Raw genomic sequence first — 27086 nt, forward strand, 5'->3', positions numbered from 1 at the left:
ATCAAACTGCTTGGAAGTGAGCTGGGCTGTAAAAGGAACTGCCAGCTCTAAAAATGTTCATTAGAGAAATGCAAAGGGTGATTTATTGGCTACTTTATGGATAAGTAGGATCATCATTTGATTTAAGCTCTAAAAAGCTGTAATTATCTTTAAGTGGCAGAGCTTTGTACTGAGGGCTTTTGGTATTAAAAATAGCTCTGCAGTTTCTTCATAGAACAAACAACTTTTTTCCCTCAGAAGAACAAAAGTTTTGCTGTTGTCATAAATGAAACTCAGCAGGTTAGTGATACCACTAAGTACGGTGATACCACCAAGCTCGAGCTATTAAATTAAAAGGTCAAACAGCTCTCACCATTATTATGTTGTTGAAGATCAAGATGCTACTGGCACCTTATTTTTTGCAGACTGCAAGTAGTCATTACTCATTCCTACCTAGAATAAGCAAATGCTTGAGAAACCAGGAGCTGAAATTGAATTTTGCTTTTGCCTAAAAGTTGGAGCATCAGTCCTAAATTCATTCAATAAATTGCTGTGTTTTTATCAACAGAAATTTGACTTGAAACAAACAACATTAGCTAGGACAAATAAAACATTTTGAAATGCATTTGCAAGTATAATGAGCTGCTGCATACTGAATTATGATAATCTGTAGCGTTTGATATGAAGAAGAGTGCAACTGGCAAAGTGCATCTTTTTTTCTCTTAATTAAAAAATACATATTAATTTAACCTGACATATGGTACTAATAATTAAGATAGTAGATAAACTTATTCTCATTTTGCATGCACAAATCTATTTTTTAACATGTAAAAAAATCTGAGCATATCCTATGATTTTCATTTAAAAAAGAGACAAAGAATAGAGCAGTTTGCTAATTGCTCTTATTTGTGACAGTTTTTCGGCATACATGAAACACTGTAAAAGGTAATGATAAAACATATTTTGTACATCTCATCTTAGACAGAAAAGCAGATCCAATATATGAAATAGAAATCTGTGTAACAAATTTTCACAACACTTCTTTCCTAAAAGTAGCTCCTTAAAGGAAGAAGGAAAAAAAAAGCTCCTGTGAAAAGCCAGGCTACAGGATTCTCAGTCAAGTTTGGACCTTATTCATGGCTGAGTCAGCACTAATAATTGCTATCTGCATGAATTCAAAACTTTCTGGAGTCAATGGAGACTTGAACACAGGGTATTTTTAATAAAGCCCACATTTCAAGGAACTTGTTAAAATAGTGAGGTTTTCTGTGGGGAGGGAAGCTTTGTCAAAGTTGAATTTTCTTTTGTTTCTGAACTGGGTAAGAGGTATCTTTATTTCTACTCATGTCACTGAGGAAATGGTGAAATTAATTTTGCTTTCTCATTTCACTTTGAAAACGTTAAAATGTTTGAAGTCATTCAGGTTATATTTTAATATTAGGTTTGTAGACAAATTCATACTTTTAATTTTATATTGTAACATAATTATTATTACTTATTATGATTATGTGCAGTTATGTAAAGGGACCAAATCAGTTGGTCGTATTTAGACACTGGTTGCTTGGAGAATCCTGTGCCCGGTGGAAAGGCTCAACTGTTGGGTGTGTATTCCCTTTGATTTCTTTGGTTTGAGATGTGGTTTGAGGGGAAGACAAAAACAATTTTTTAAAAATAATTCATCTCATCCGACCTCCTTTTTGCTACTTGCTCCTTATGGCTGTGCAATGTGACAGTTGGGTGCTGGGGTCATTTCAGTGAATCATAGAAGTCACACGACATGACAGACATTTTGCTTTTTGGATTCCAAAAGTGAGTCATAATGTTGCTTGCCTGGTATTTTGAATGCCGCAAGACTGACAGGCAAACCCGTTCCAGAGGAAAACAATTAAACAATTGTCTGCTTTTGCTGAACGTTGGGTAGAGAATGAGCCAATTTGAACAGATTGGTTTAGTATTTGTGTAGTTCTTCGACCAGCTGAATGTGAAATACCTCTATTTTGTTCAGATTACAAGGAACACCGAATTGCTCTGCTGATTTAGGGACAGATTTCAAATGGTTCCTTGCTGAATCAAGCTGTACGTGGTTACCACTTTATCAAAGCAGAAGCAAGGTGGGGATCTGGCTGAAAATCAAGGCCCACGAGTGAGCAAAAGGACATCAGGATGCTGTGAATACTGTGGAACTTGCAAGGCTTTTTTATTGTTATAAGAATGTGTTTTTCTTTTTGAAAGCACTGAGATAAGGTAAATAATTTAGCTCTCTGACTATGCTAGCAGATGTTTTTGCACTGTTTTTGGCAAACTTGGTAAGCCAGGGTGGTGGGGCCAGCTCTGCACTGCTTACTGGAGGGGCCCAGCACTGGTTTCCTGCGGGGCTGATCTGCTGGTACAGTGGGGCCCTTTCTGGGCCAAGAGAGGGCTATTGCTAGTCATTACTAGTGATCCAGGATCACTGGGTTGTAAGGAATCTGGGCCTGCTGCTGATGGGGCCCAGAGGAATAGCACAGAAGGTTTCCCAGGTGTCCCCATGGACGTGTTGAATGAATCCTTTTAGCACATAGTGGTTGTAATAGAAATGGTTACGTTAACAATTCCCAGTTAGAAGAACTGAATCCCGGTTTCTGCATTGCTGAAACACCAAGAATGCAGTACAGATTGTAAACCCTCAAATCCAAAACAATCTGTCTAGGAGCAATGAAAAAGTGAGTTTTAATATGTCCATCAGCTTCAGATGCTTGTATATGCTAGGAGATGTTTGATATGGGCACATGCATTGAACATAACGTGGGCCCAGATCTTCAGTTGCTTTGGGAGAATGTTCAGAGCAGCTGAGGGTAAATGATTTAAAACTGGGCATTGATTTATGGCAGGGAAGAAAGAGCTTTCGTGTCTCTCGGGCATGCTGCTGCCAAGTCTCATAGTCTTTAGGAGAAGCTGTTCAGTGCTGAGCAGCTGGGCAATAACAGGGCCCTGGCAAAGGAGCTGCAGCTGTGCAGCCACCTTGTCCTCTCAGGAACACCTCTGCTCTTGCACAAGAAAAGCCTCTTGTGTCTTCTGCTTTGTGGCCTTTGCCCTCCTTCCTGCTCCCTATCCTAATCATCAGCATCTCTGATGTGTTGTTACAGCAGCCGTGAGTTACAGAATGCTGTTGTTAATGATTTTTGGACTTGGCCTGTATTAAATGTTTCAAGGACAAGATTTGCTGACAGATGTCCATAATTGTGTCTTTAGGAACACAGGAAAAGGCCAGGCCCTCTTCACGCCAGGCCATCGTAATGCCTACACTGAAGTTTTGCTAAAACAGTCTCTGGTGGGGGAGGCATTAGGGGTCATTGCCACTAGCCCTGGGTGGTGTGCTTCTTTTGGGGTGTGTTTTTGGAAGTTCAGATTAGAAGTTTTCCTGCAGTCAGATTTGAAACTTTCCTCCAGATTGCAGACTATATGGAATGAAATCAGGAAGGATCGTGCCTCCAGAGCTCTACTTCACCAGAAGTAATGGGGTTTCCAGTGCCGAGTTAACAGTCCTTGCAGTTCTTGCTACAGTCAGCATCCGGAAATATTTTATAGGGAGTGAATCCTTGTTTGGCAGGCAATAGACTGACTAATGCATCTCTTCCATTGCTAATTTTGTGATTAATATTACAGATGCATAAATCCCTAAGGATCTGGGGGGAGGGAGGGGTCAGATGTGGTTTGCATAAGTGTTTAGAAGTTTGGATGCTTTTCCCAGCTACTTGACCCTTTTGAGCTGGTTGCAACCCTTGTGTGATTCCACAGAAAGCAGCAGAGTGTGGCACCAAGGTTAATTTTGGCTCTCTAATAATTAAATTGGGTTGAGGATACCATGAGATCAGGCTCTTTTTGTGAGGCTACTGGCATTTTGTTCTGATCTTGGCTATAACTACTACCCAGTCGCTGTCATAGCATCTTGGCATGAGCAATCCCAGTGTAGGCAGAAGCCAGAAATCAAACGATCACAATTTGCCATTTCTTTCCCATAGGAGCTGATTATGACACATTGCTATCCCTGAGCACACAGAAGAAAAGGCAGAGGTTGTGCCCGATGCTAACTTTCTAGATTTGGCCAAATAGGTTTGACAGATTCCTCTGCTTGAGGCCCATCAGTAAACAACATATCTCACTTACCTGTCTTTGAAGAAAAATGTTTCTCCTCTAATTTGTGCGACTCCATCAAACACGATGTCGTGCTTGCACAGCTCTGGTGTGACAGGTCCAAGGGTAGGACGTGGGCCTGGGCCTGGGCCTGGGCCTGGCCCTGGTTCGACATCGGTGGATACTTCTGTAATGGTGAACAGAGAGAGCCTGCTACACTGAAAGGCAGCACCGGGTGGGTAACACGTGAACTCACAAAATTTATAGAAGGGGAATGATTCTGAGGTGGTGCTCAAAGGGGGAAACAACTTCAGTATTAAAAATTCTAATAAAGAAGGGTGGTTGCAAGTTATGAAGATGAATTTGGAACAATTTGTATGTGGCCTCTGTGTCTTTATCACTAATCAAAATGTGTTCTTTAGAACATGCTCTTTGCCATCAGGTTTATTTTATTTTGTTCTACTTTTTGGCTGTTTCTTAGACATCAGGCTACTTTACTTCACTAAACACAATGTGCATGTAGTGGGTTTAAGGTGATAGGAATGGAAAAAAGCCAAGTTTTTTTCCCCAAAAAGTTGTATTATATAGAAAGCCATTTGTGTAAGGGTTATTTCAGGTACAAAGAAGCATGAAAGACAGTTTTGTCTTGTTTTTTGAGGTGTGACTTGAGAAAATTGGGTTAAATTCTGAACTCTCTCAGTGATATGCTGTGCAAGCTTAGGAAATTCACTTAACCCTGCCCATGTCTCAATTCCCACTCTTAATTAAAGCACCCAAGAACAAGAGGAAAAAAAAAAAAGATTTATATCAGATTTTTGATAAAAAGGTCTCTTGCGGTAATCATTTTGGTGTATTCTTATCATTTTTAAAGTCTTAAATACTGTAGGATGTAGTCACAATTAGGAAGATATCTCAGTAGAAAAGGGAAAAGTACAGAAAGAGAAATGGTATGGATTTTCCTAGGCTGCTTAATTGACTGTAGTATATTTTTGCCTTCAGAATGTGGAAGATAGTAAAATGCAAAGGAATTATTATGATTAAAGTCCCTTCCATTTATATAAGTGTGTCTGTGGAGAAAGTAATGAATTTTAAAGATGTACCAGCATAAAAACACTTTCTTCTCCAGGAGCTTGCCAAATATGTTTACATACAGCTATCACCTTCCACACATTATCTGCAAACGTTATCCTGCCTGTACAACCTGAATGTGGGAAGTCAATGGGATCTCTTTTCCAGCTGGGAGAGGACGCAAACCTCTTCCCCTCTTACAGACAGTTGCAGTCTGGGAAGCTCAGGGTGATGTAGACAAAAACACCCCATTGGGTATTTCAGGCTAGAGAAAACCATAACATTTCGTTGTGCTAGTAGAGGCAAGAGGAACTGGAATCTACAAGTTAGGAATTTATCAGGGGAGCTCTGGGGATAGTTCACTAAATTTGGTGACTCATTATCCTTAAACTGTGATACTTGCTTGGAGTGGGAGCCCTGCTAATAGTGTGAAACAAAGGATGTCTGTGGCGTTCATGATACTGGGCAGTATGAAATCCCCTGCAAGTTCTGAGTCCCAAATTCAGCCTGTGCTGTGTGCTCTTCTGCTGAATCTGCTGCTGAGGAAGGCCTTACCGTATAGCTCCTGGATCCCCTTAATGTCGTCCTGAGACAGTCGGAAGTTCTTGGTGTAGGTGTAGATAGGGGCCATGAGAGCTCCCGGGTCCTCGGAGTGCTCCAGTCCCATAGCATGGCCAAATTCGTGTGCAGCGACCAAGAAGAGGCTGTATCCTGAGTAACACAGAGTTAATATCAGCTGCTTTGTGTCAAAAATGTACCGCACAGGTTAGTCATGGTCTTATTTTCCTTGCTATCCAGGAAAATCTCCTAATCATAAACACGGTAATTAGTAATTACAGTCTCTAATTATGTATGTCATAGATACACCCAGAAATATTCCAGTGGAGAGAGTCTACAACCTCTGCTGTAGCTGATGTTTGCTACAGCCTCACTTATGACTTTGTCTTAGTACTTTTGTGAAAAAAGGAAGTGTATCAAATCATAGATTTTTCTTTAAGCACAGAAGAATTAAACTTGCAATCTAGATCTCAAATCTTTTTCTGTCCTGAAATGGTACTGAAATGTTTAACAGGTCTGTGTACCTCTGTCTCTGAACAAAGCCTGAATCAGTGCTGTTGTACCAAATACTAAGTTAAAAAAAAATCTTTTATCGTAGGATGGCTTTTAATCAGTTATGTCCAAACAGTCTCTGAAATATGGCATTTATTTTCCTCCTAAAAGAGAAGGGAAAATATTCAGAAGCCTGAACCTAGCACTTGTTTGTAGATGTGTAAAATGCCTTTTGCTTTATTTAATTTTATCCATGTTACAAATAAAGGCTAATATTAATGAAAATAACTTTAAATACTGATATTCACCATACAGACATAACATAAAGCTCCCTCCTTTTTTTCTCTTTTTTAAACATTGTTCTTCATCTTTAGCAATATCTGTCACAAGTGTTCATTGTTTACATTTAGCATTCGTTCCTAGTTTGTCTGTTCTTGCATAACTAGGGAAGTACTGTAGTCCTTGGGAGTTTGGATTTGGAGGGAAAAATTGGTCATGGAAGAAACACTTTTTCAAATTAAAAAAAAAAAGGGGGGGGGAATGGTTTTTATATTTTGAAAATACACTTCCATTGCAGTTTTAGAGAAACTTAATGTTTCAGGCAGATGAGCCCTGGAATGACTTATTAAGGTTTTTCTCCCCGTCCTTGTGCTCCTTGTGCTGTTCCCATTGCATGACTCTGAGAAGCGGAGTTACCTTGGTCCGGACAGAAGCCCCACTTGCGGTCGTCGTCGTAGCTGCTGGTGGAAGCACACCACAGCTTGCCGTCATTGCGACCTGCGCTGGTACAGGAGTCGTACTTGTTCCCAAGGAAGATGAAGGGGAACACGCAAGGGGCTCCCTCTGAATTTCCACCGACTGTTGACATGGCTGTGGAAAATGATCGGAAAACACATTGAGAAGGGAATCCCTTTTGTAGGATTAAGCTGATGCATCTTCTCCTAAGCTACATGTGAAAAAGAGAGAGAAAATCTGCAATCCTCTTAACTAAAGAGTATGATTAAAACTAATAGTGAAGAACAAAATCCTCTGACACAGGAAAGAGGCCACTGCAATGAACTTGCCTTTAGTTTTGGTGGCAAAGAGAACAAGCCCTGGATGCAGGTGCACAACTTAGAGAAAGAAGCAGTTAGTGTTTAATATCCACAAGCAGTTAGTTAGGTGTTCTGTGGAAGGGGATTGCACAGTGAGTACTTCTGTGGGGTCACTTTGATAATGCCTTTCCTCACAATGCTTTAAAGTGTCTCAGCTAGGTTTAGTGTTAGGAATGTTAAAGGACTACTGAGTATGAACTGGTTGGTAGTTGTCCCACTGAAGTACAAGCTTTCAAGGAAAAAAGTGTCCTGAAGAGTAGTCAAAATGTCATCAATTCCTAATAATTGATGACATTCTCTCACAGAATAGTGAGACAACATTCAAACATTCTCTCACAGAATAGTTATAAAATAGGGTGGCTTTTTTTTCTTTTGACAATACTAATGCAAAAACTTGCAAAACTTTCCCGCAACTGCTTTCTCAGCTGTACAGTATATAGCAGTAATACATAGGAAAAAGCACTTGCCTATGTGCACATACAAATATTTTCTAGAGGGAAGAGCATGAAACTAAATAAAAAATTACATGTTCAAGTAGGTATCACAAAAAATATGTCAGAAATATGAAATTCATTTAATTGAGTTAATTAAATAGGAATACTACCTAGGAAGTACTTTGTTCGGAATTACAATTCCTTTCAAATTATAGTCTGTCTTCTTAGAAGGTACAGAAGAGCAGCACAAAGGTAAAGCTGGTTGTCTCCCTGATTATTATTATTTATTGATCATTATTAATTAATAAGCCAGGAAATAATGAGCACAGCTGCCAATAACAGTTTATACCGGGGGGGGGGGGGGGAGGAGGGGGGAACAACTTAAACCATTTTGTTGTTCCAGTAACAGAGACTCTATTATCTAGGAGTTTTGATGCATTGATTCCAGATACATTGGTTCTTCTGCTTGTTGGACCATGCTTTAGATTTCTACCTTCCTAACTATGTAGCAAGTTATATTGAGTTTGATCCTTTATATATTTCTATTTTTTTAAATCATCTGTAAGGTAAAATTAAAGGGTTAAACCTGGATGTCAGAACTAATAAGAAACCAAACACTGATACAAATCCACAGCTGAAACTGCTAGGCTGTTTTCACAGAATCACAGAATCACACAGAATTTTCTAGGTTGGAAGAGACCTCAAGATCATCGAGTCCTTGAAGTACAGGGTGCATCTGTGTGCTCTCAGCTGGCCTTTGTGCCAGCGGTGGGCTGAAGTTTATGGTCTGTCATGTATGATCGTAGCTGCACCTTGCCTCTGGTAAAAGGCTGGGATTTTAGAACTGCAGCAGCTAAATAGCTATGGCTATAGCCTATATCCTAAACTGAACACCTGCCAAGCTATAAATTATTTTTGTTTTTCCACGTAGTAAAATTCAAGTTTCAAAATATCAAAAACTGTGAAGAAAGCAGATGTTTATTTTCCTGGGTAAACCATTTCCCTTAGTTCTCCTGAACTGCTCAGAAGATCTATTAGCTGGAGCTTACCATACTAAACAGGATTACCTTTTTTTCCAATGTAAATGTTAAGTGTTACTTATTGACAGGTATAAGCTAAAATATCAGTCATGGTTTATTCTGTCACATGAGACTTCTCTTCCAGGGCCATTAACAAATTGTAGTCTACTCAATGAACATTCCTATGGTTCCAGGACTTCCGTGTGTCCCTTGTAAGTCTGGTGTAGTGCTGTATGCTACATGCAGTATCCTTTAAATAGATTGCTTGTCTTAGTTGCTTCCTTGGCCACCAATGGGGAAACTGCTTTACTCATTGACCTTTACATGCTCTGGTGTATGTGTAAAACAAAACAACAACAAAAACCTTCAATTTTCATTACTTAAACCAATGACAAATGAGACTGTTCCACAAACAACGTTCCCCTTACCAGTCTCTGGACAGAATCCATATTTCTTATCTCTGTCGTAGTCTTCAGTGGTTCCACACCATCGGTATCCATCTGTCCTGCCTTCTGTTGTACACTGGTCATAGGACTGGCCTTGAAATTTAAAGGGAAATTTGCACGGCTGCCCATCGCCGTTGCCACCCATCGTAAAAAGTGCTGTTGGGAAACCAAAAGGTGGAGATGTCAGTACCCAATGCTCAATATCCACAAGGAATCATAATGTGCCAGTGTTGACGTGTGAAGGTCTTGACAGTGATTAGTTGTGTGTTGTGTGCAGGGCTGTGCACTTAAAACCTCTATTTTACACCAAAAAGGAAATGCTTTGAGAAGAAGACAGGGGCTGTTACAGTCTATCAAGTAGGGGAATGAAGAGCACAAAGGAAGACCTTGCTATGAGTGAACTTGGAATGAAGAAAATCTAAGCTGTTGGAATGATAGCTAGGATGGTAAACATCGTACAAAACCATGGACAGGCTAGATTGGTTTTCCTAATTGTCTTGTGCTTAAGTTTTCTGCTTCTTTAAGATGCTGGCTTATGGCAGAGTTAGCCAGATGATATATCCTGGAGGCATTTCCCCTAGGCTTTGCTTCTCACTTCCAGAGTCCTTGCAGCTGGGCTCAGGCACTCCCTAGATAAAAAGACAGGAAGAAGAGGAGTCCTGCGACCCAGCTGAACACTGGGGGCTCCTCCTGCCTCCTGCTTTGTCAGGGTCCCCAGGGTAGCTGAAGCAGCCATAGGTCTTCTAGGGGGTGTTTGTTGTTTGTGCACATACACAGACAGGTCCCCAGGGCTCGCCATTGAGAATCACAATTCTCTCACGTGGGTGAAGAAGGATAGGTTTGCCTGAGCCAAGAGTTCTGGAACCTGTTTGGGGATTGTAGTAAATTCTCTGGAATATCCAGTGGAAGACAGATATACATGTAATATTGTACTGGTTTAAAAAAAAAAGTCCAAATGGAATTCTGTAAAAATGCAGATGCCTCAGAGCATCTGATGTCTCTTGAATCTGCCTGTCTCTTCTCCTGGCCACTCCTTCAGGAATCCTCAGTGTCTGTGAGTGCCGCATGCTGGTGGGAGGAAGCCCTCAGGGCAACAAAATGGGTCAGGCCCTGCACTGAACTGAGACCAAAACAAATCCTCTGTACAGCCATATGCTAATTCTCCTTGAGATTTAAGAACAGCACCCTGAAAAGAAATAACTCTGAGAATTCCCAGTATAAAGAACACCTAATGTGGCCTTTTTAAGGTGCCCAGGGGGTCACCTCTCTCTTACTCCCCGTTTAAATCCAAAGCTAAAACCCAAACACATATGCAGGAAGGGTTGCTAATTTGTTTATAAGTTTGCTGTTATCATTTCTGATGACCAAAAAGCTCTTGTAGCCCCAGTGTCTTTGTGTAGGTTTTGATGGTTTTTGTCTTTGCTTAGTCTGATGCACTGCTGGGAAGAGACATTGTTTATGAACAGGCTTCACTTTTTAGAGTAGGGATAAATAAAAAGTCAAGACCTTTCCAGGCCGAAGGGCAACTGAGAATGGTTCTGATGATGGGATGTTGTGACACGACTGATTGATTCACTTTGCCTTTTCCACTTAAATCAGTAATTGGCCACTGCATCAGGGGCATGAACCAGCAGGCTACTGAAATAAGTTCCAGTCCCAGTACGGAGAGGACTTGGACCCTGCAGGCCTGGCTCACATGGGTGAGTTTGCAATTCTGATCCTGCCAAGCTCTGTGTCCAGCATCCTTCGTGTGGAAGCAGCCTCAGAGGTCCTGTCTCTAGGCAAAAGGTGCTATCTATCAATGTAACTGCAACACACACTGTGCTTTCCCCAAAGAACAAGCTGCAAATGTAACAGAATAAAAGAAAAATACAAACAAGTTAGGGAACATACTAACTAGAATTTGTTTATACTGATTGGAAAAATGCTTTTTTTTTTTTTTTTTAAATGATAGATTTGGAAAGCAAAATTAAGCTGAGTTGTTTAGATGACTCATTTACCACATGAGCTGCTTCCAGCTCGAGACCTGGCACGCTCTGTATTTTAATGGCTTATTTTTTTAGGATTGGTTTAAACATGGCTCAGTTGCAGAGACCATATAGAAAGTTGGTCTTGTACTGCTTTGCAAGGAGTCCTTCTGAGTCACAGTCAGAAGATGACTTTTAATTTTGCTTGAGGTAACATCATGTGATGGTAACCTCCGTGGTTTAAGATTGCAAAGATGCCCCCCAGCTCCCCGATTAACTGGAAGAGGCTTTGCTTTAACATAAACAAAAATTAAGGAGACGAGATCAGTTTCCCCCAAAACATTACAAAAGGTTTAGTGACGTGTAAGATCTTAAAAGGGCCTGACTCTTGCTCTGCATCATGCCAAGTTCAACAATTTAAGAATTAGTAAAGTTCTACAACCGTGACAGCAGATTCAGACTGGACACTGCTAATCCGTGAGCTGCACTGGTGGTTCTTCCCAGAAAAATCAGCCTCCTGTGATGCAAGGAAACCTTGGGCTGGAAGGCTGCTCAAAACCCAGTGGCACAGACCCAAGTTGGAGGTAGCTGCAGCTATGTGAGGTGAGGGCTCTGCCTGGGAGAGCAGGCAAGCAGCAGTGCCAGGCTGTGAGATCGGTTTCCAGTGCAAGGGGAGGTATTTGGGCTTCTGGGCTTGCAGAGGAATCACCTTTTTCTGTTGCTCCTATTCAGGACACTGCCTGGGGTTCTGAGCTGGTCTGAGCCAGCCTTCTGCCTTGAATGAAGATCTTGGTGTGAAAGATGGCATAACAGGGAAAACCAAGCTGGGTTAAACCCCAGCCACCTCTCGGCGATGTGTGACCAGCTGGTTAGGGTTAGGGTGGGCGTCTTTCCTTCATAGGGGAGGTTGTGGAGTTAGGCAGTTAGCAGCAATGGTAGGTGTTGGAGGACAAAAGTTAGGAGCCCAAACTCCCTGTAGTGTTAGTGGAGTTTGGTAGAGTGATTCAGTGCCCTTTGATCCTGTATGGCAAAGGAGAGGTTTCACACATCTACGTAAGACTCATGTAGTAGGTGGGTAACTTTCTGCTTTGGAAACAGATAGTTGAATCAGGCTATAAAATTAGGATGCAGACCTGAGATTAAGTTTAGAAAGGCCTGGTGCAGTACCACAGCTCTAAGGAAAATGTTTCCAAATGTGCAGTGTGGCATATTGGGAAGAACTGAAACTAACTTTGGTGACTTAAAAGGCAGAGGAACAAACACTGACAACTAGGAATGTTGCCCCCAACACAGGCTATATGATGTAAATCCTTCCCTATCTGAATTTATTAGTAGGGGTTAGCAAATGGAGTCTTGGAATAATGAGTGAACAATACTGCTCTGAATTTAATAAGAAACATCTGTGCATAACTGCTTGAGGATCTTGCAAAACAATTACATCAGAAACAAAAGGCTGAAACCCTTCTTTTCCGTTTCAGAAACCTTGACACAAGCATTTCCAGGAACACCAATTTTTTGAACCAACTCTTGAACAACTTACTGAGAGTGCTTCACTGCTCACATTTTCTGTCTCATCTGATTCTAGGATTTTACAAAGGTACCAGTCATGGTATGTGAATTTCTGTTTGTCCAGCTACCTATAATGTGGGCTTCATTCCTTACAGTATCTGAGGAATGAAGATACAATTTCATGTGTTTTAAAAGAATAAACCCACTTCTGCACTTTTCCAGCTGGAAGGATTAACCTTTGAGAGGGAAGAGTTGAGGAAATATGGGGAACGAAGGAGATGACAAAGTTTGAGGAAAGAATGATTCTGTGGTTGTGTGTGTGCATGCAATTTACTCAAGTAAATGTTAGGCTAAAGAGGCTAGTTCTGAAAGGGATGTAGCTAATTATATATATATATTTTGATTAACTGAAATCTGTTAAAAGTTCATACCCCTGCTTGTTTACCTGCTATAGTCCTAAATAGCTGTTATCGAGAGCTGGGGTCTACCACGGTGTGACACATAATGAGCAATTAGGTTTTTGGAAATAAAAAACAAAACAAAACTTTTTTTTTTTTTTTTTTAAATCACAGTAGGGCTAGAAGACTGATTATATTCCACAAGAGATTTTCTTTGCCAACTGCTGCCATGATAATACAGAAAAACTTACACTGGAAAGTGTACAATCCTGAAACTGAACTTGAGAAATTCCCCATCTGTTTAGTGTTTGGCTACAACACTAAACCAGAGATAGCAAAGAACTTTTGAAAACAGGGTATGCAAACTTTTTCTACACATGCATATTTGTGATCTGGTAAAAAAAAAAAAAAAAAAGTGTACTTAACTGACACATGCAGAGTAACACACACATGTGTTTCTACAGTATTTGCTGAGGCTTCCTGGGACGTGTCAGGCTGTGCTTGTGCATTCTTGTCCTGGCAAAACCCTGACCATGTCTCATTTTGTTATCTTGGCATTTTAAGCATCACTATCTTTCTTTAAGAAATCTGCATTCTCTTTCCTCCTACTTCATGTAGCCATAACATTATAAATAAGTTTAGCGCTGTTATTCCAACCAGGATTAGCACAAGTCTAACGGAAGTTCCACTGTTCTGTTTTGATCTCTTTCATAGCCCTGCTATTACTTGCTATGCGCTAGCAGCAGCAGGCAGGAGTTCTAGTGATGCTGTGGGGCCATTGCTAAGAACGTCAGGTAACAGGAGTGAGGAAACACTGCCTGCTGCCAAAAGCTGGTAGCACCTGGTTGCGTACAAAGGGCAAAAATGGATGTGGGAAACTGCAGTATGGGGAGTGTATGGCAATGCAGGTGCCAGCACTGGAGCTGGCAATCAGGAGATGGCACAAATGGTTAAAAGCCCCTTCACATCTCTGCTCTTCTCTCTTCTGGTAAGTCAGCACTGCAGCTACAGCTAGTTATACTTCATTGCTTCTCTAAAGCTTTCCTGCTGTGTGCTATACAGAAGATCAAACTAATGCTTGCACAGTAATGAATTAGCTGAAATCTTGTATCCAGTGGGTTCATAAAGACTTTCAAGTGTATGAATACACTCCTGATGCTTAGCAGGAAACACATTATTATATAATTTCATGTTAAAGATAATGATATTATGTGTATTTTATATAAAATTACGTCTGTGTAACGGCACTACAGACATTGTCTAATCTACAAATGAGTGTTTCCTAAAAGTCCGATTACAAAATAAATTGCTTGTAAAGCCAAGGATTCTGTTCAGATTTCAAAAAGCTGGAAATTCAGTATGATTTTAGCTGTCTTAGACCCACTTTTGTACAGATACTGACACAGAGTTAGGATTTCTGAAATACAGTGTTCCTGTACCTAAAGTGAGTGACTGGAGCTGCTCCATGGGTCAGAGTCCTAAGGCAGGTGATGAAACAAAACCCTGTACACAAAACGTGAGTGCTCTCCTAGCTAGCAATTTGCAGTGCGCCAATTTATTAATGACTTTGTACCAGCATTGACATCCACTTGCAATTGAATCATTTTCATTTTGAAAAGCAGTCAAAGGACATTTAAAGGGTTGTTGTGACACTAATGGTGTCACGTTGCCCAAAGAGGGCTCCCAGACTCAGGTGGCCTGGGCTAGCAGTTGCTAAAACTGGTCACTTGGTACGTGAGGTTACAGAGACTTGGCTTAATGGGGTTCCTCCTGAACTGTCAGGCTTCTTCAGTTGCTGCTCTTGAAGGAGATGCCATTGCAATTGTTAGTGGAATGGCTGGTGATCTGGGGAGAGATTTCGGTCCTTTAGTGTGCTTTATCTCTGAGTTTGTCCCTATCCTTATTCTAAAATGTGGTTGGTTGCTCCCAGGTTGTGAAACGGAACCTTTGTACCCCTGTTGTATACGGGGGGCCTGTGTGCTTCAGGCACGCCTTCAGTGTGTCCTTGATTTTAAGGAGAGGACTGGGCCTTGCGTCACTGTCATTTACAAATTCTTCTACACCGAGGGATTCTTTAGGGAGTGTTAAAACGGAGATATTAAAGATCAGTAAATCTAGGTCTACCAGAAAGGAACTGGAAAAAGTACAGAGAGAAGGGATAAACAAAGCAAGTAGGGACCAACCTATCAGGGAGCAAAACATTTGAAAAAAAACTTCTACTTACACTCATGGGGACAGAAGCCATATTTGCCATCTGCATCAAAGTCTTTTGTTGTGGAACACCAGAGGAACCCGTCGCTGCGTCCTGCGTCTGTGCAGCTGTTGTATTCCTTACCATTGAACCAGAAGGGAAACTTGCAGTATTCTCCATCTGCGTTTCCATACTTCACTCTAACCACTGCAAAGAGAACAGATGCAATGGGGAAATTAGTCACCGACCAATATCAAAATTAGTCTCTGGACCTGTTTTTCTTTCTCCTTTTTTTTTTTTTTTTTTTTCTGGAGAATACTGATACAGAAATGTAATGTGGATTTCCACTTTGAAATTCTGTATGCTGTTAGTCTCTCTATTGGCAAGATGATCAGAGCTGAAATAATAACTGGTAATTTTGAGAGAATTACATAGATATTACTCATGGTGAAGTGTTAGAATGAACAGGCCTTAAAATCAGCCCAGAAAAATATATATGTTGTTGTTACTATGGCAATGCAAACTTATAAACATGCCATTAATACATTTAGTAATTTAGCCTCTTTGGTAATGTGGTCTAAAGTGTTCAGTATAGCTTGAAAGGTTCCAGTTGAGCATGAGCTTGACTATGCCTTGTGCCTCATAAACCACATCGGTATTTGCAATTTGACTTGAACAAGATCTGCTGCACTGGGGGATATGGTGGTAATGCAGGCACACCCAGCTCCCAGGTTTTATTTCCATTTGTCACACGTAAACATTTTTTTCTTAAGACTGCAGTACTGGTGCTCTAGCATACGTTACTGTACAAATAACTTGCTTATCTATAGCACTTCTAGTAGCAGGAACTACTTAAGCAGTGTGTCCAGTGATACAGAAAACAGTTTCCTCCTGTTCGTTATTGTTCTGAGGCAGGAATCCAGCCCAGTTACTACAGACACCAGTTGAGGTTCTGCTAAAGTCAAAAGAAAGCCAAATAGAGGGAATTTGACTATTTTGGTATTGAAGTTCAATTATTTTTTTAGTGGGAGGACTGCTGAGAAAACTGGATTTCGAAATGAAAAGTAAACATGAATTTGCATTCTTATTCTAAGATTTCCAATTTATTTTACAGTAAGAGAATTATAATTAGTAATATATGATTGCGGTGAAGTCTAGGTAGAATAAAATGTTCCAAACTACTAATGCTTGGTCTTGTTTGTCTAGGTCAGGTGATGGTCTCTGGACTTCAGTTGCTTCATTGTAAAAGGCAGTGGCCAACTGCCTGCTAAGGACACTTGGAGTTGTTCTTAATCCACTCGGCATGAGGGATTTATATTTCATTTGTTTATGACAAACACCATGAGTATGTACATTTCTTATTCAGGCAGATGGTTCCATTTTTAAAGACTGGAGCCACAGTTTAAGTCATTGTTAAGGGGAGGTCAGCAGGAAAGTGCTGGACAGTCTGCCTCTTACAAGTGAACAAGGTATTGCCGCTTGTGCACTGAAGCATTCAAAATCACAGTCCTGGCTTTGTACTTTTCCCACCCTTTGTGCAGCATCAGGCCTGTTATTAATTCATTTTTTTCAAGGGGTAATGGTAGAGGAACAGAAAGGGAAATCCTACGGAACAGTCAGGGATTACATAAGCATTGTGTAGAGAACAATTTAAATTGTGTGAATTAATATTCATCTGTAGGAATATTTTCCCCTAACATTTATTGATGCATCAATGAAAATATTTTAATGCAGTGCCTGAAGCAGCGCTAAAGCAGAGCAGTCAGCAGACCATATGTTCTGAAGCATTTAAGTTTGGTACCTTGCCCCTCTCCAAGAGTCCACAGTTCATCATCATCAAAATGGGAGTCTCCTCCAATTCCTGGCCCTGGCGCGAAGGCGTGAGCCAGGAGACCGTCTTTGCCATCAAACGGATAACCATCGCCATGTTCTGCAGGAGAAAGGAGACAAATAAAGCAGTTTCTAATGACCTCAACTCTGTCAGAGTGTATACATGAATAATGATTATCGTATGTACTTTCCCATCCAAGGGAGCAGCAGAATATTCTAGTGAGTGGTATGGGCTGGGCTGGCAAGACTGAACTGGAAGACAGGAAGCCAATTCTTACAGAGAACATTAAGTGACAGTCCTGTGGTTGTCAGGGCATGTTGTTTTATATATCACAAGTATTGTGGAAGGGACTCAAAGGCTGAGAAGAGCAGTGAAATGTAGTACATTGGATGTACGACTGCATGCACGCTGTTACTTCTCTGTGGAGACTGGTAGGAGCTATAAAATAAATGTTGTGAATGAGAGAGATTTTTTGGAGTACTTGTTTTGGTCCCCAGCACAGACTTTAAGGTAAAGGAAGACTTCTTATTGCAGGCTGCTTTTGTGCCTCAGACTGCTGTGCTCTTTTCTTTGCACAGGTTACTGACTATTTAAGCAGGAAAGTAAATGATCTGCATGTTTCTCAGCAGTGAGCATCTGGAAAGCTAGCTCTTATTCAGCGCCCTGCGTCCTCTGAATGAGCCTATCCCTCTTCCACATCAACAACTCCAAGGCTCAGGCTGCTCACAGGGCAACAGCATTTTAAGTAGCTCTCCTGTAATTGCACTGTAGGCTTTTCTTGGAAGTACACCGCATGTGGGTAAGGCAGGCTGGCAAGGGCATAACCCTGGTATTCATAGCTTCCCCACCGCAGTGACCTGTGCTTCAAAGCTGGCTGCCAGCATCTCCAGTTGCATCATTTTAGGCCTTTTGGTCTGATGGCTTGCCATTTAGCAGAAGCCTTCAATACACAGGCTTGATTCTCTATTCTGTTACACTGATTTCGTGCTGCTGTCAGCCTCTTAATACTAGTTCAGTTCATTCATTTCAGTAGGTTACTGTGTCAGTTGTTCAGGGAGTGAGATTTTGACATGAATTTAGATACTTCGCTCCCATGCTTTGCTTAAAAATGAACAGCATTGGGGATGTCCCAACTCCTGTGAATAAGTAGGCAGTAAGGTGATAAGGATGAATGAATGTGGGAGAAATTCCCCCACTATTTCTGAGCTGAGTATAATCAGCAAGTACTGAAATCAGCAGGAACACTTCTGCTTTTGTAAGACTTCTTTCTTGTGAACCAAGCCAGCCTGGATGAGGATCTGAAGTTTTGGGTTCTGTACAGAATCTCTGAAGCTTTTGAGGTCAACTCATCAGTAGCTAAAGCAAAGAAAACCAGCTTGAAATGGAGGCTTTTACAAAGAGCTCTCTTATTCTTTGAACTGTTCACTTCACTTCCCAAGTCTACCTCCCAAGTGACTGGCTGTACAAGTATCTTCATTAGTATTAAAAATTCTATGACTGCCTGAAAGAAGCTAAAATGCCTCAGGTATACACTGAACAGTTATGTATGCTCTTTCAGAGGAAACCAAAAATAATTGAGAAGGCATGTACAACTAAAATGAATCAAGTTGCTCATCAGCTGAGCAAAAGCCAGAATTTAGCTTAAGATCCATGTTTTGAAATTTTTCAAAACCAAAGAATGTATTGAAAGTCTTCAGTTTGCTATGCTAAAGAACAGAGACCAGCTATGGAGTTGAAATTGAAAGGCTCAAATGCATTTTTAAGGTCCCATACGTTAGGACCTCTGCCGCTACTACTGGAAAACTGAGCGTGGAGCTACAAATGAAGGCTACGATGGCTTTTCATTCTTTTTTGTGGCGGGATGCCAGCTCGCATCATCTGAAGGTCTGCACCAATATTTCCTGTTTTTATTTCTGATTTGTAAATTTAAAAATAAAATGTTGCCCCTAGCAATTCTCTTTTGGAAAGATAAATATAGAATAAGGATATTGTATAAATATTTTTCTCTGACTCTCATATATAAAAGAAAAAAAGTGAAATTAGATCCTAGCCTGTGCAAGCCAAGTGCAAACTAGGACAAGGTTTGCCAGAAAGGCTCATGGGTACTACTTATTGAGGGTAAGTCATTCCAATACTAAGGATTAATGAAAGGAACAAAACCAAAAACATATGGAAAAACAGAAAAATATACCCCATCGGCCAAAATTAATCATAATGTCTGCTTCTCCATCGTGTATTCGGTTAAATCTCAGCGGTGTGACGTCACTCCAGACTTGAAAGGCTCGGGCGAAGGCATCATCTACTGTCTCAGGATCCAAATCCGGGGTATAGCCTATAATCCTTTGAGGTAAAAGAAAGAGTTAAGAAACACATAAGCCTCCTCCCAGTATTTGTTGCTTACTGATCTTAATGCTGAACAGACTTAGAAAGGGGTTAAGAGGTAACACTGCTCCATGTGAGGTCTGGACTTCACGCTGCTTCAGAGGCGTGTTTAGATGTGGCACTTACTATTTATTTTCCTTTGGAATCGACACAGCACCATGAATTATTTAGACAGAGGCTGTGAAAGTTGCGTGGCATTGGCCGTGCACAAAATATTCAGGGATTTGCATCGGTGCTGGCAAGACAACACCTCATGTTCTTTCACTTGGTTAGATGTGAGACTGACATTTTTGGGACCTACATAATGAGCTCACAGGTCATGCTCTCGCTTTAGACCTGAACATACCAGCACATCCCTGATTCATAAGATTTAGCTGCCAGAAAAAAAAAGCTCAATATAATTTTGAAAGTCTCAAGGCTGGATTGTTTTTTCTCTAATAACAAGAAAAAAGCAGCCCTTCTCCCTCACCTTCATAACTAGCTATGTATTGTTTTATGCCAAGTGAATATTAAGTCTCCACCAGTGCATTGGTTACACTGGTGGTAGGATATATGAGGAAGCACAAGGTTAAAGCATGTGGGATAAAGCCCTACACCTGACTTAAAAAAAGGGAAAACTCATATATATATATATGTATTTTAATATATATGTGCTGATTGGACTTATTAGTGCCTTGTATTACAGCCAGCTTAACAGCTGTGTAAAGAAAAGTTTCTGACCCTTTTCTGCTGTTGTGTGTAAGGGATGAAACTACTTCACGCATAGGGATAACATTATCAGAGGAGGCATGGCAGCCATACAGAGCTGTGAGAGCTGCCACAGGTTTTTTCAGCATTCATTAGATGGTCCCAGAATGCAGGATGTGTTGAGTCGTAACTCATGAGGCAGCAGCACACCAGGTCATGCACCTAAGACAAATTTGCTGTTTGTTCTCTCCTGCCAAAGGTTCTGTCCTGGCCCGCTTGAGCCAATGGGATGTTTTTATTATGGACTTCAGTAAGAGCTATATTGGTCCATAACCCTCTAGGGCAAGAGTTAAAAATGAAAATATGCTGAACCTATTGCAATAGGTTTGCTTTAAATCATTGCACCTGACCTCTAACTGCTGCTCACATCTATGTGCTTGGTCTGTGAGGCAATTTTGAGGCTGCTTAGATCCCCAAACAAGTGTGTGATGGCACATCCTTCTTTCATTGGGGCTGATATCCCTGCATTTGCCATAGTACAGGGTATGGAAACAGTGGATTAATTAAGTGTGGTGCTTTGCCAGGCTGTGGCAATTGACTGCATCTTAGCAATTAGAAATTTCTGTGTTCATAAATGGGCATTTTTAAACTCTTAGAAATAATACATGTAGTGGGCATACTATTTTAATACTATATTGCCTAAGTTTTCATGTTCCTCATATTGTTAGATCATCTGTTTAATAGGGAAAGATCTTAATTTTAAATTTTGGTAGCAATGTTTGCTCCCTTTGTTGCATGCTGCTTTTTTTTTCTCATTGGCTGGTCACTGAAGGTGAATTTTATTTCATTGGGTTTGTGATTGTTTAATACTGTAAGCTGATAAACAATGTTTTATTTTAAAGTTTATTTGATGATCTCCATTTTTATGGCTGCTGAATGCGGAGGACTTTGTCCTCCTCCACATCCTCTACAGTTTGTAAGTCCTGCAGTCCCACCGAGCAGATGGGCAGGTAAGGTACTGCTGCTCTAGATCCCGTAGGATGCTTGCAGCAGAGCAGAGAAAAACAAAATCTTTTTAGTCCCAACCAGAACCGTAAAACTGAGCTGTAGATGATTATTCCTGAACCTTTACAATTAGCAATTTCAATGTTTTCTCAAGCATCTAGGACTTATCCAAACACAAGGAGATCATAATTCAAGTAATCCTCTGTAGGCTGCTAAACAACTCCCCCGCTTCAAAGTGCCTTGTTCAAAGGCAATACTTCTTGAAAGTGCTCTGGTTATGTACGAGCAACACCCCGCATCGTCAGGCAGTACCTGTATGTTATGTGGTTCTTTTCCCATTTTGGCTTTCTTGGAAAGAAGTTGTAATTGGCCACATCTGGGTTACCACAGCGGGGTTTCTTCATTGTCTCAATTGTATTTTGATCCAAGTCTCCTGTTTCGGGCAGCCCAAAAAATTTCTGCATTTTCTTCAAGGTATCTTTCAGTACAAATAAATTGCAATTGTCTTTTGGGCATCCATAGTACTTATTCAGGTATTGCTTGAAGGGAAAAAAAAATAGGCACAGAACAAAAACTTTAAGATTCATAAAAGTGATGGGTAATCATTACAAATACAAACTGTGATTCCATGTTAGCTTTCCATCTGTGATTTGCAAGTTTTCTTTTCAAAATTCCTATTAGTAACTGAGAGACCAGCAGAATCGCCTTAATTGACACAAACCATCCTTGATCACACAACGTTGCTAATTAAGCAATCATTTCCACTTTTAGCTATCACCTTTACTTAATGAATTGCTTTATTAATAAGTAGAGCATAGAGCTTTAATGTAAAACTACAAAGTAAAAACAAGTTTATCTTTTTTATAAAAAAATAAATCTGCTTACAGTTTTAGATTTGGTGTATTTTTTTTTCCTGGAAGACTCTGAGGATTATTGAGAAACTTGTCAAGTTAAGGTATCAAAGCAATCACACAAATGAGAGCACATTAATTGAAAAGGAAAAAAAAAAACAAAAAAACAAAAAAACAACCCAAAACAGCATTGTTTATTCAAACCACATAAAGCTATTTAAATGTTGTGTATGTTTGGTTTTTAGTCAGCCATTGCAAAGACCTGAGGAAGAAAGGCTTTTGTAACATCTCAGTTGCCTGGACACAGTGGCCAAACAATATCTGCATGCTTAAAGACCATCGAGTGCTCCAGCAGATCATGGCTAGGCTGGGCCTTCTGGTGCTTCTGTGGTGACAGATGACCACATTTTCTCTCTTTAGAAAGCAGTGGTCGTAAAGCATCAAAAAGGCAGCACAAGTCCATTATTTGGATCTCCTCTCCAAAATAGCATCCACCCAAGTCTTCCCCAGTTCCCATTTTGATTGGCAATCACCTGATTTAGTCACCTAATTAGGAGATGTAATTCAGTTTAAAAAAAAAAAAAAAGAAAGAAAGAAATGAGGCAAAGAGCAGGTGAGGTATCGGTTCATGCCTTTGAGCCTCTGGATGCACTTTGCAGACACACCACTGTGGTTCCACTTACGTGTTAAATCTGCCTCCCATGATCTGCTGCCCCATCCCAGAGGGGCAGGGGGTCAGTGTTCCCTGGTAGCAGTTACAATTAGGCAGCCTTACTTCTCAAATATGTGCTGATAAACCCTGTATTTATGTTAAACTAAACTGGAGGTCAGCAGCTGTGGCCCTGAGGATCCATACGTGTTCCCCACCTTCTGTGCAGTACACAAGTGAGCTCACACAAACAATTTAGGGTTTAGTAGTTTTTTCTCCTTAAATTCAGCGTTGACTGCCAGAATAACTGAACTTCTTCAAGCAGGGACCAACCCTGCAGGAATGTCTGGCAGCCTCTAGCACGTGGTGAAAGCTGCCATGAAAACATTGCCATTCCAAGTAACAGCGTGACCCCTCACACAAAGCAAACAAGAAAATTTCCACTTATATCTCCGGCAACTGTGTAAAATCCTTAATCAACTCTATTCTTAACTGGAGATTAACAGATCTGGCCAAACAACAGGCTGCTGGCTACTTAGAGGTGTTGGCTTCAGCGTTGGGATCCAAACTGAATTCGGGAAAACCTCTAGTTCAAGCTGTTGGCTTAGCTCTGACTGTTAGAAAGGCCAGCTCCGTCACATTGTTCAGCACAGGTACAGCTTTAGATTGCTGGATGCACATCCTCACTGAAGAATAGATAAATGGATTCAGGTGAAGATGCTAGTTTGGGAGCGTCCTGAATGCTAATTGCCTACCACCATCTAATAATTTTCATTCACAGAGTCCAAACAGCTTGACTAACAATCTGGTGCTGTAGGCTTTATCCAACAGAGTGAACTTTCCCAATCTCTTCTGTGGGCACAGAGATTTCAGGAACTGCAGGCTGCAGTTCAGGGTTGCTTTACTGTGTGCCTAGCTCTAAAGGGAATGCTACAGCCATGTCCAATGGCAGGTGTTCCCAAACTGCTGTGAGGGCATCCCACACTGGTGCTGAGCGAGGCACAGAGCTCAGGGATGCTGTGGCCGGAGATGCTGCTAGACAGAAAGGTTACCAGTAGCACTGTTCATAGGAGAGGAAGAAGCATGCTGCAGGTACTGTACCCAACATGTTAACTACAAGTCCATGGCAGGAAAGAAACCCAAATAGATAAGGTAAAGGTGTACTTTCCAAAAATGTGTCTGAAATATTATAGAGAATTATCTTTAACCAAGGAATCCAAGAAGTTTGACAGAATGACAGCACATGTGAATCCTTGTGATTTGAGTTATTTCCGAGGGAAACCTTACTTTATGTAGTTAATTGACTGAATTTCACCCAGAAGATGGGGGGTAAGACCTCTACATCAGCAAAACAGGAGAGGATATTTGATGCTTGCAGTTGGTCAGGACATGGATTGCACCAACCTTTTTGTTAAGTCCTCATTCTACCCTGCCTAGGAAATGGCTCGGAGTTTACTCAGAGAAAGGATTTAATCAAGATGTTACACCATTTCCTTCAGGAGGTCCTCCAGTCACCTCCTGACTAAGCAGAGACTATGCTTAGACTTTAAGATTTTTATAACAATGTCTTCTGATGTGCTGTTTCTCCAGTGAGGGCTGCAGCACTGGCAAGTAATGGTTTCACCATTGCTACCATTAAGTATCTGCTCAGAGCTAGTGGGGCCTTGTGGCTTTCTGTGCAATGCACCAAGAACGTGATCAAACAGACCCGTTTCTGCTCCTATCCTGATTGTAATGTAGTTTTGATATTTTTTGTCTTACCCTCTGTATCTGCCAATGATGTACCATGACATAGCACAGACTGTACGTCAGAACTGAAGTTTACTGAAGAAGCAGGATGCTGCTCTTGCCATTTTAGGTTTGCAGGCATGGTATAGAATGAAAAAAATAGAAAATGAGGCATGATAAAGAATTGTATTTGGTAGGATTCTAAATAACAAGCTAACCCCCTCTCAGTTTTTCCTAAAATGGAGATTTTAGTGAAGATGAGAAATGAACATAACCAGCTGTTCTATGAGGAGAGAATCCTGAAGGAAATGTAGTGTCTGTGTAAACCACATCTTGGCCTAGGCTGCAAAATTCAGTTTCCCCAGAGTCAGCAGGGAGCTGTGGTGATGAGGAATTTTGATCCAGCCCATTAATGAAACGGGGTCCAGCTGCAACATAGCAATTTGTGTCCCGATGCTGAGTGCTGGGGCTGTGCGGGTGGAGGGGGTGAGAGAAAGGCAGCCAGTGAGCTTTACCCAGGGACACAACCAGAAAGACAAAGAAGAAGTGCAGTGTTAAAGCAGCTTGTAATTTTCCTCTGAGTACACATAATAAATAGGTTGTTTGAAAGAAACAGAGACGAGGGGAGATGTGGATTGCTGTTATTGAATAAAAGCCTGACTGTGTCTAAGAAAATAGATTATTTCAGGGTGGTTAAATTACCATTAGACATGTCTGACCCCACTCTCCTCTCCCACACATGCTGCCCCCCATCCCCTGGCTGCTATGCTGCCAAGACAAAAGCCTGGGTGAATGTGTTTAGTTAAGGGCTGAGGAGTGCCCTTTTTGGGTCTGTTTTGTCTGTTCTTCCTAAACTTTCCACGACAGCCCCCATCTGGAAAGTCTCTCTACCCTCCCCCCGACCTTCTTTAACCTGGCAAGCTTTCCCAGGATGCACACCAGCTCCTCAAGAAAAGTGACCAATGTTCAAGCCTCTATATACTAAAATAAGAATAATTTATCTCAATCTTCCTTAATATAGGATTGCTGCTGAAGAAGAGAGATATCTATAATTTACATGCTAAAATAAGGTTAATCCATCTCAATCTCCCCTTAAATGGACTTTCCCATAATGTCACTTTTATGAAGGTCCACAGGGCTAAAATCAGGTTAGAATAAAATGCTGTAGAGTTATGGCCATAATTTGCTAATGTCACTTTCAAAAATCCAAACTCTTTTTTTTTTTTTTTTTTTGTTCCAGGTTGAATTTAGAAAAGACTATTTCTTTAAATGTCTGAGTTTTTTTGTTTTTTGAAGTCAGAAGTAGTCATAATGGCTCATGAAACTCGAGCCAGCTTTCAATTGTAATTGTCCCTTAAAGCTGTTTATGCAATGCACAGCAAACAATCTGAAAGCAGAGCCCTGAGAGCTGGGTGATGCATGCATTAAGCCCAGGTTTACATAAGTGAGTCGCAACAGCCCTCCGTTCTGTTTAAGTCAAAAATCAGACATTTCTATTTGCTCTTTTCCCCTCTTACCATTGGAATCTGTTGATTACAGCCATGATGATTTAATGACATTATTTTGTACGTTATACATTCAGACTTAAGAAAAAAACAAAAACAAAAAGCAAAAAACAACTTTCTTTGCTGTCTTTAAAATTTTTAAGAGAGGAAACATTGCTTGGCTCTAGTTTTCCCTTCTGAAAGCTGATACCTTTGCTCGCTAGCGAGCGCTTCCAGAGACTCTAGAGAGAGAATGCTGCAGTCATTTCCTAGCCCCAGCTGAAAGAAGAAAGAAACATCTGCTTATGAAACAACAATATAAATCTGAAGCAAAGATGAAACCAACACTTACCACTGCTAGTTCTTTGTCTGTTTTTGGAGTGCTGTCTCCCGGAAACTTAATGATTGGTGACGGTGCAGCTAAAGTTTTGCTAAAAAGATACACTTGGATTAATAGGACTTTCAAAACTAAGCCAAAGACAATGTGAGTCTTCATTCTGCCTAAACTTGTGCTGTCCTCTTTGGAAAAAGCTTTTTCCTGACTGCCTGTCAGTTACTTTAGCTGCACAGTACACCAGTTGCTTATATACACATCTTAACTCTCTGCACCGTTTTCTCTTTTGCTTGCTCTAGCAATTCCTTTGTATGTTTAAAACATCCAGATGCGCAGTCTCAAGCTACCACAAGAGGAAGTCTGAAAACTAGTGGAAACATGAGAAAAGGCAGTTACCAGATGTGATTGCTGTGATTTTAAGGTAGCAACAGGCAGATACTCATTACTCCTGAAAGAGGCATATTTTTTTCTTCATTTGCATGTATGAGAGCAGTTAGTAATGCCAGAGAGCAGCAAAAGGCAAGACCATTCTTCATATTGAAGTGTCTGATGTAAATCTTAAATTTAAAACAAAACAAAACAAAACGTTTTCCTGCCTAAGTATTTGCATTATTTTTAGCCTATATTCTTGCCACAGACATCACAACCTGCCTTAGCCATATATGTGGTTACACTCCTACCCCTCAGTAACCATTAGGATCACGTACTTTGAGGCAGCCCCTGCATGGAGCGGTGCGAGGCTTCTCGTCCCCCTCCTGCTGCACAAGCCCCAGGTCTGTGTGCATGGGGCTCATTGGCACCGCTCCCTCCGTGCTCGGTGCAGAACGTGGGTGCCGAGCTTTGGGTGAGACTCTTGGGGCTGGATCG

The 27086-nt window shown here is 40.9% G+C and overlaps 1 protein-coding gene across 1 annotated transcript in view; it reads right to left on the bottom strand.

Annotated features, from left to right (window-relative positions):
• MMP2 (matrix metallopeptidase 2) overlaps window positions 1–26572 on the bottom strand; it is a 35214-nt gene extending 8642 nt beyond the window's left edge. The window contains exons 1-9 of the mRNA XM_068693326.1: window positions 26238–26572; window positions 21486–21712; window positions 19291–19439; window positions 17070–17198; window positions 15302–15475; window positions 9186–9359; window positions 6907–7080; window positions 5716–5871; window positions 4126–4279 (exon numbers count right to left, since the gene is read on the bottom strand). Coding sequence (XP_068549427.1) covers window positions 4126–4279; window positions 5716–5871; window positions 6907–7080; window positions 9186–9359; window positions 15302–15475; window positions 17070–17198; window positions 19291–19439; window positions 21486–21712; window positions 26238–26381 — 1481 coding nt within the window. The 5' untranslated portion in view covers window positions 26382–26572. The remainder of the gene's footprint in view (window positions 1–4125; window positions 4280–5715; window positions 5872–6906; window positions 7081–9185; window positions 9360–15301; window positions 15476–17069; window positions 17199–19290; window positions 19440–21485; window positions 21713–26237) is intronic.
• Window positions 26573–27086: the final 514 nt, after the last annotated feature.

This window comes from Anas acuta, chromosome 10 (assembly GCF_963932015.1).
Source record: "Anas acuta chromosome 10, bAnaAcu1.1, whole genome shotgun sequence".
NCBI lineage: Eukaryota > Metazoa > Chordata > Aves > Anseriformes > Anatidae > Anas > Anas acuta.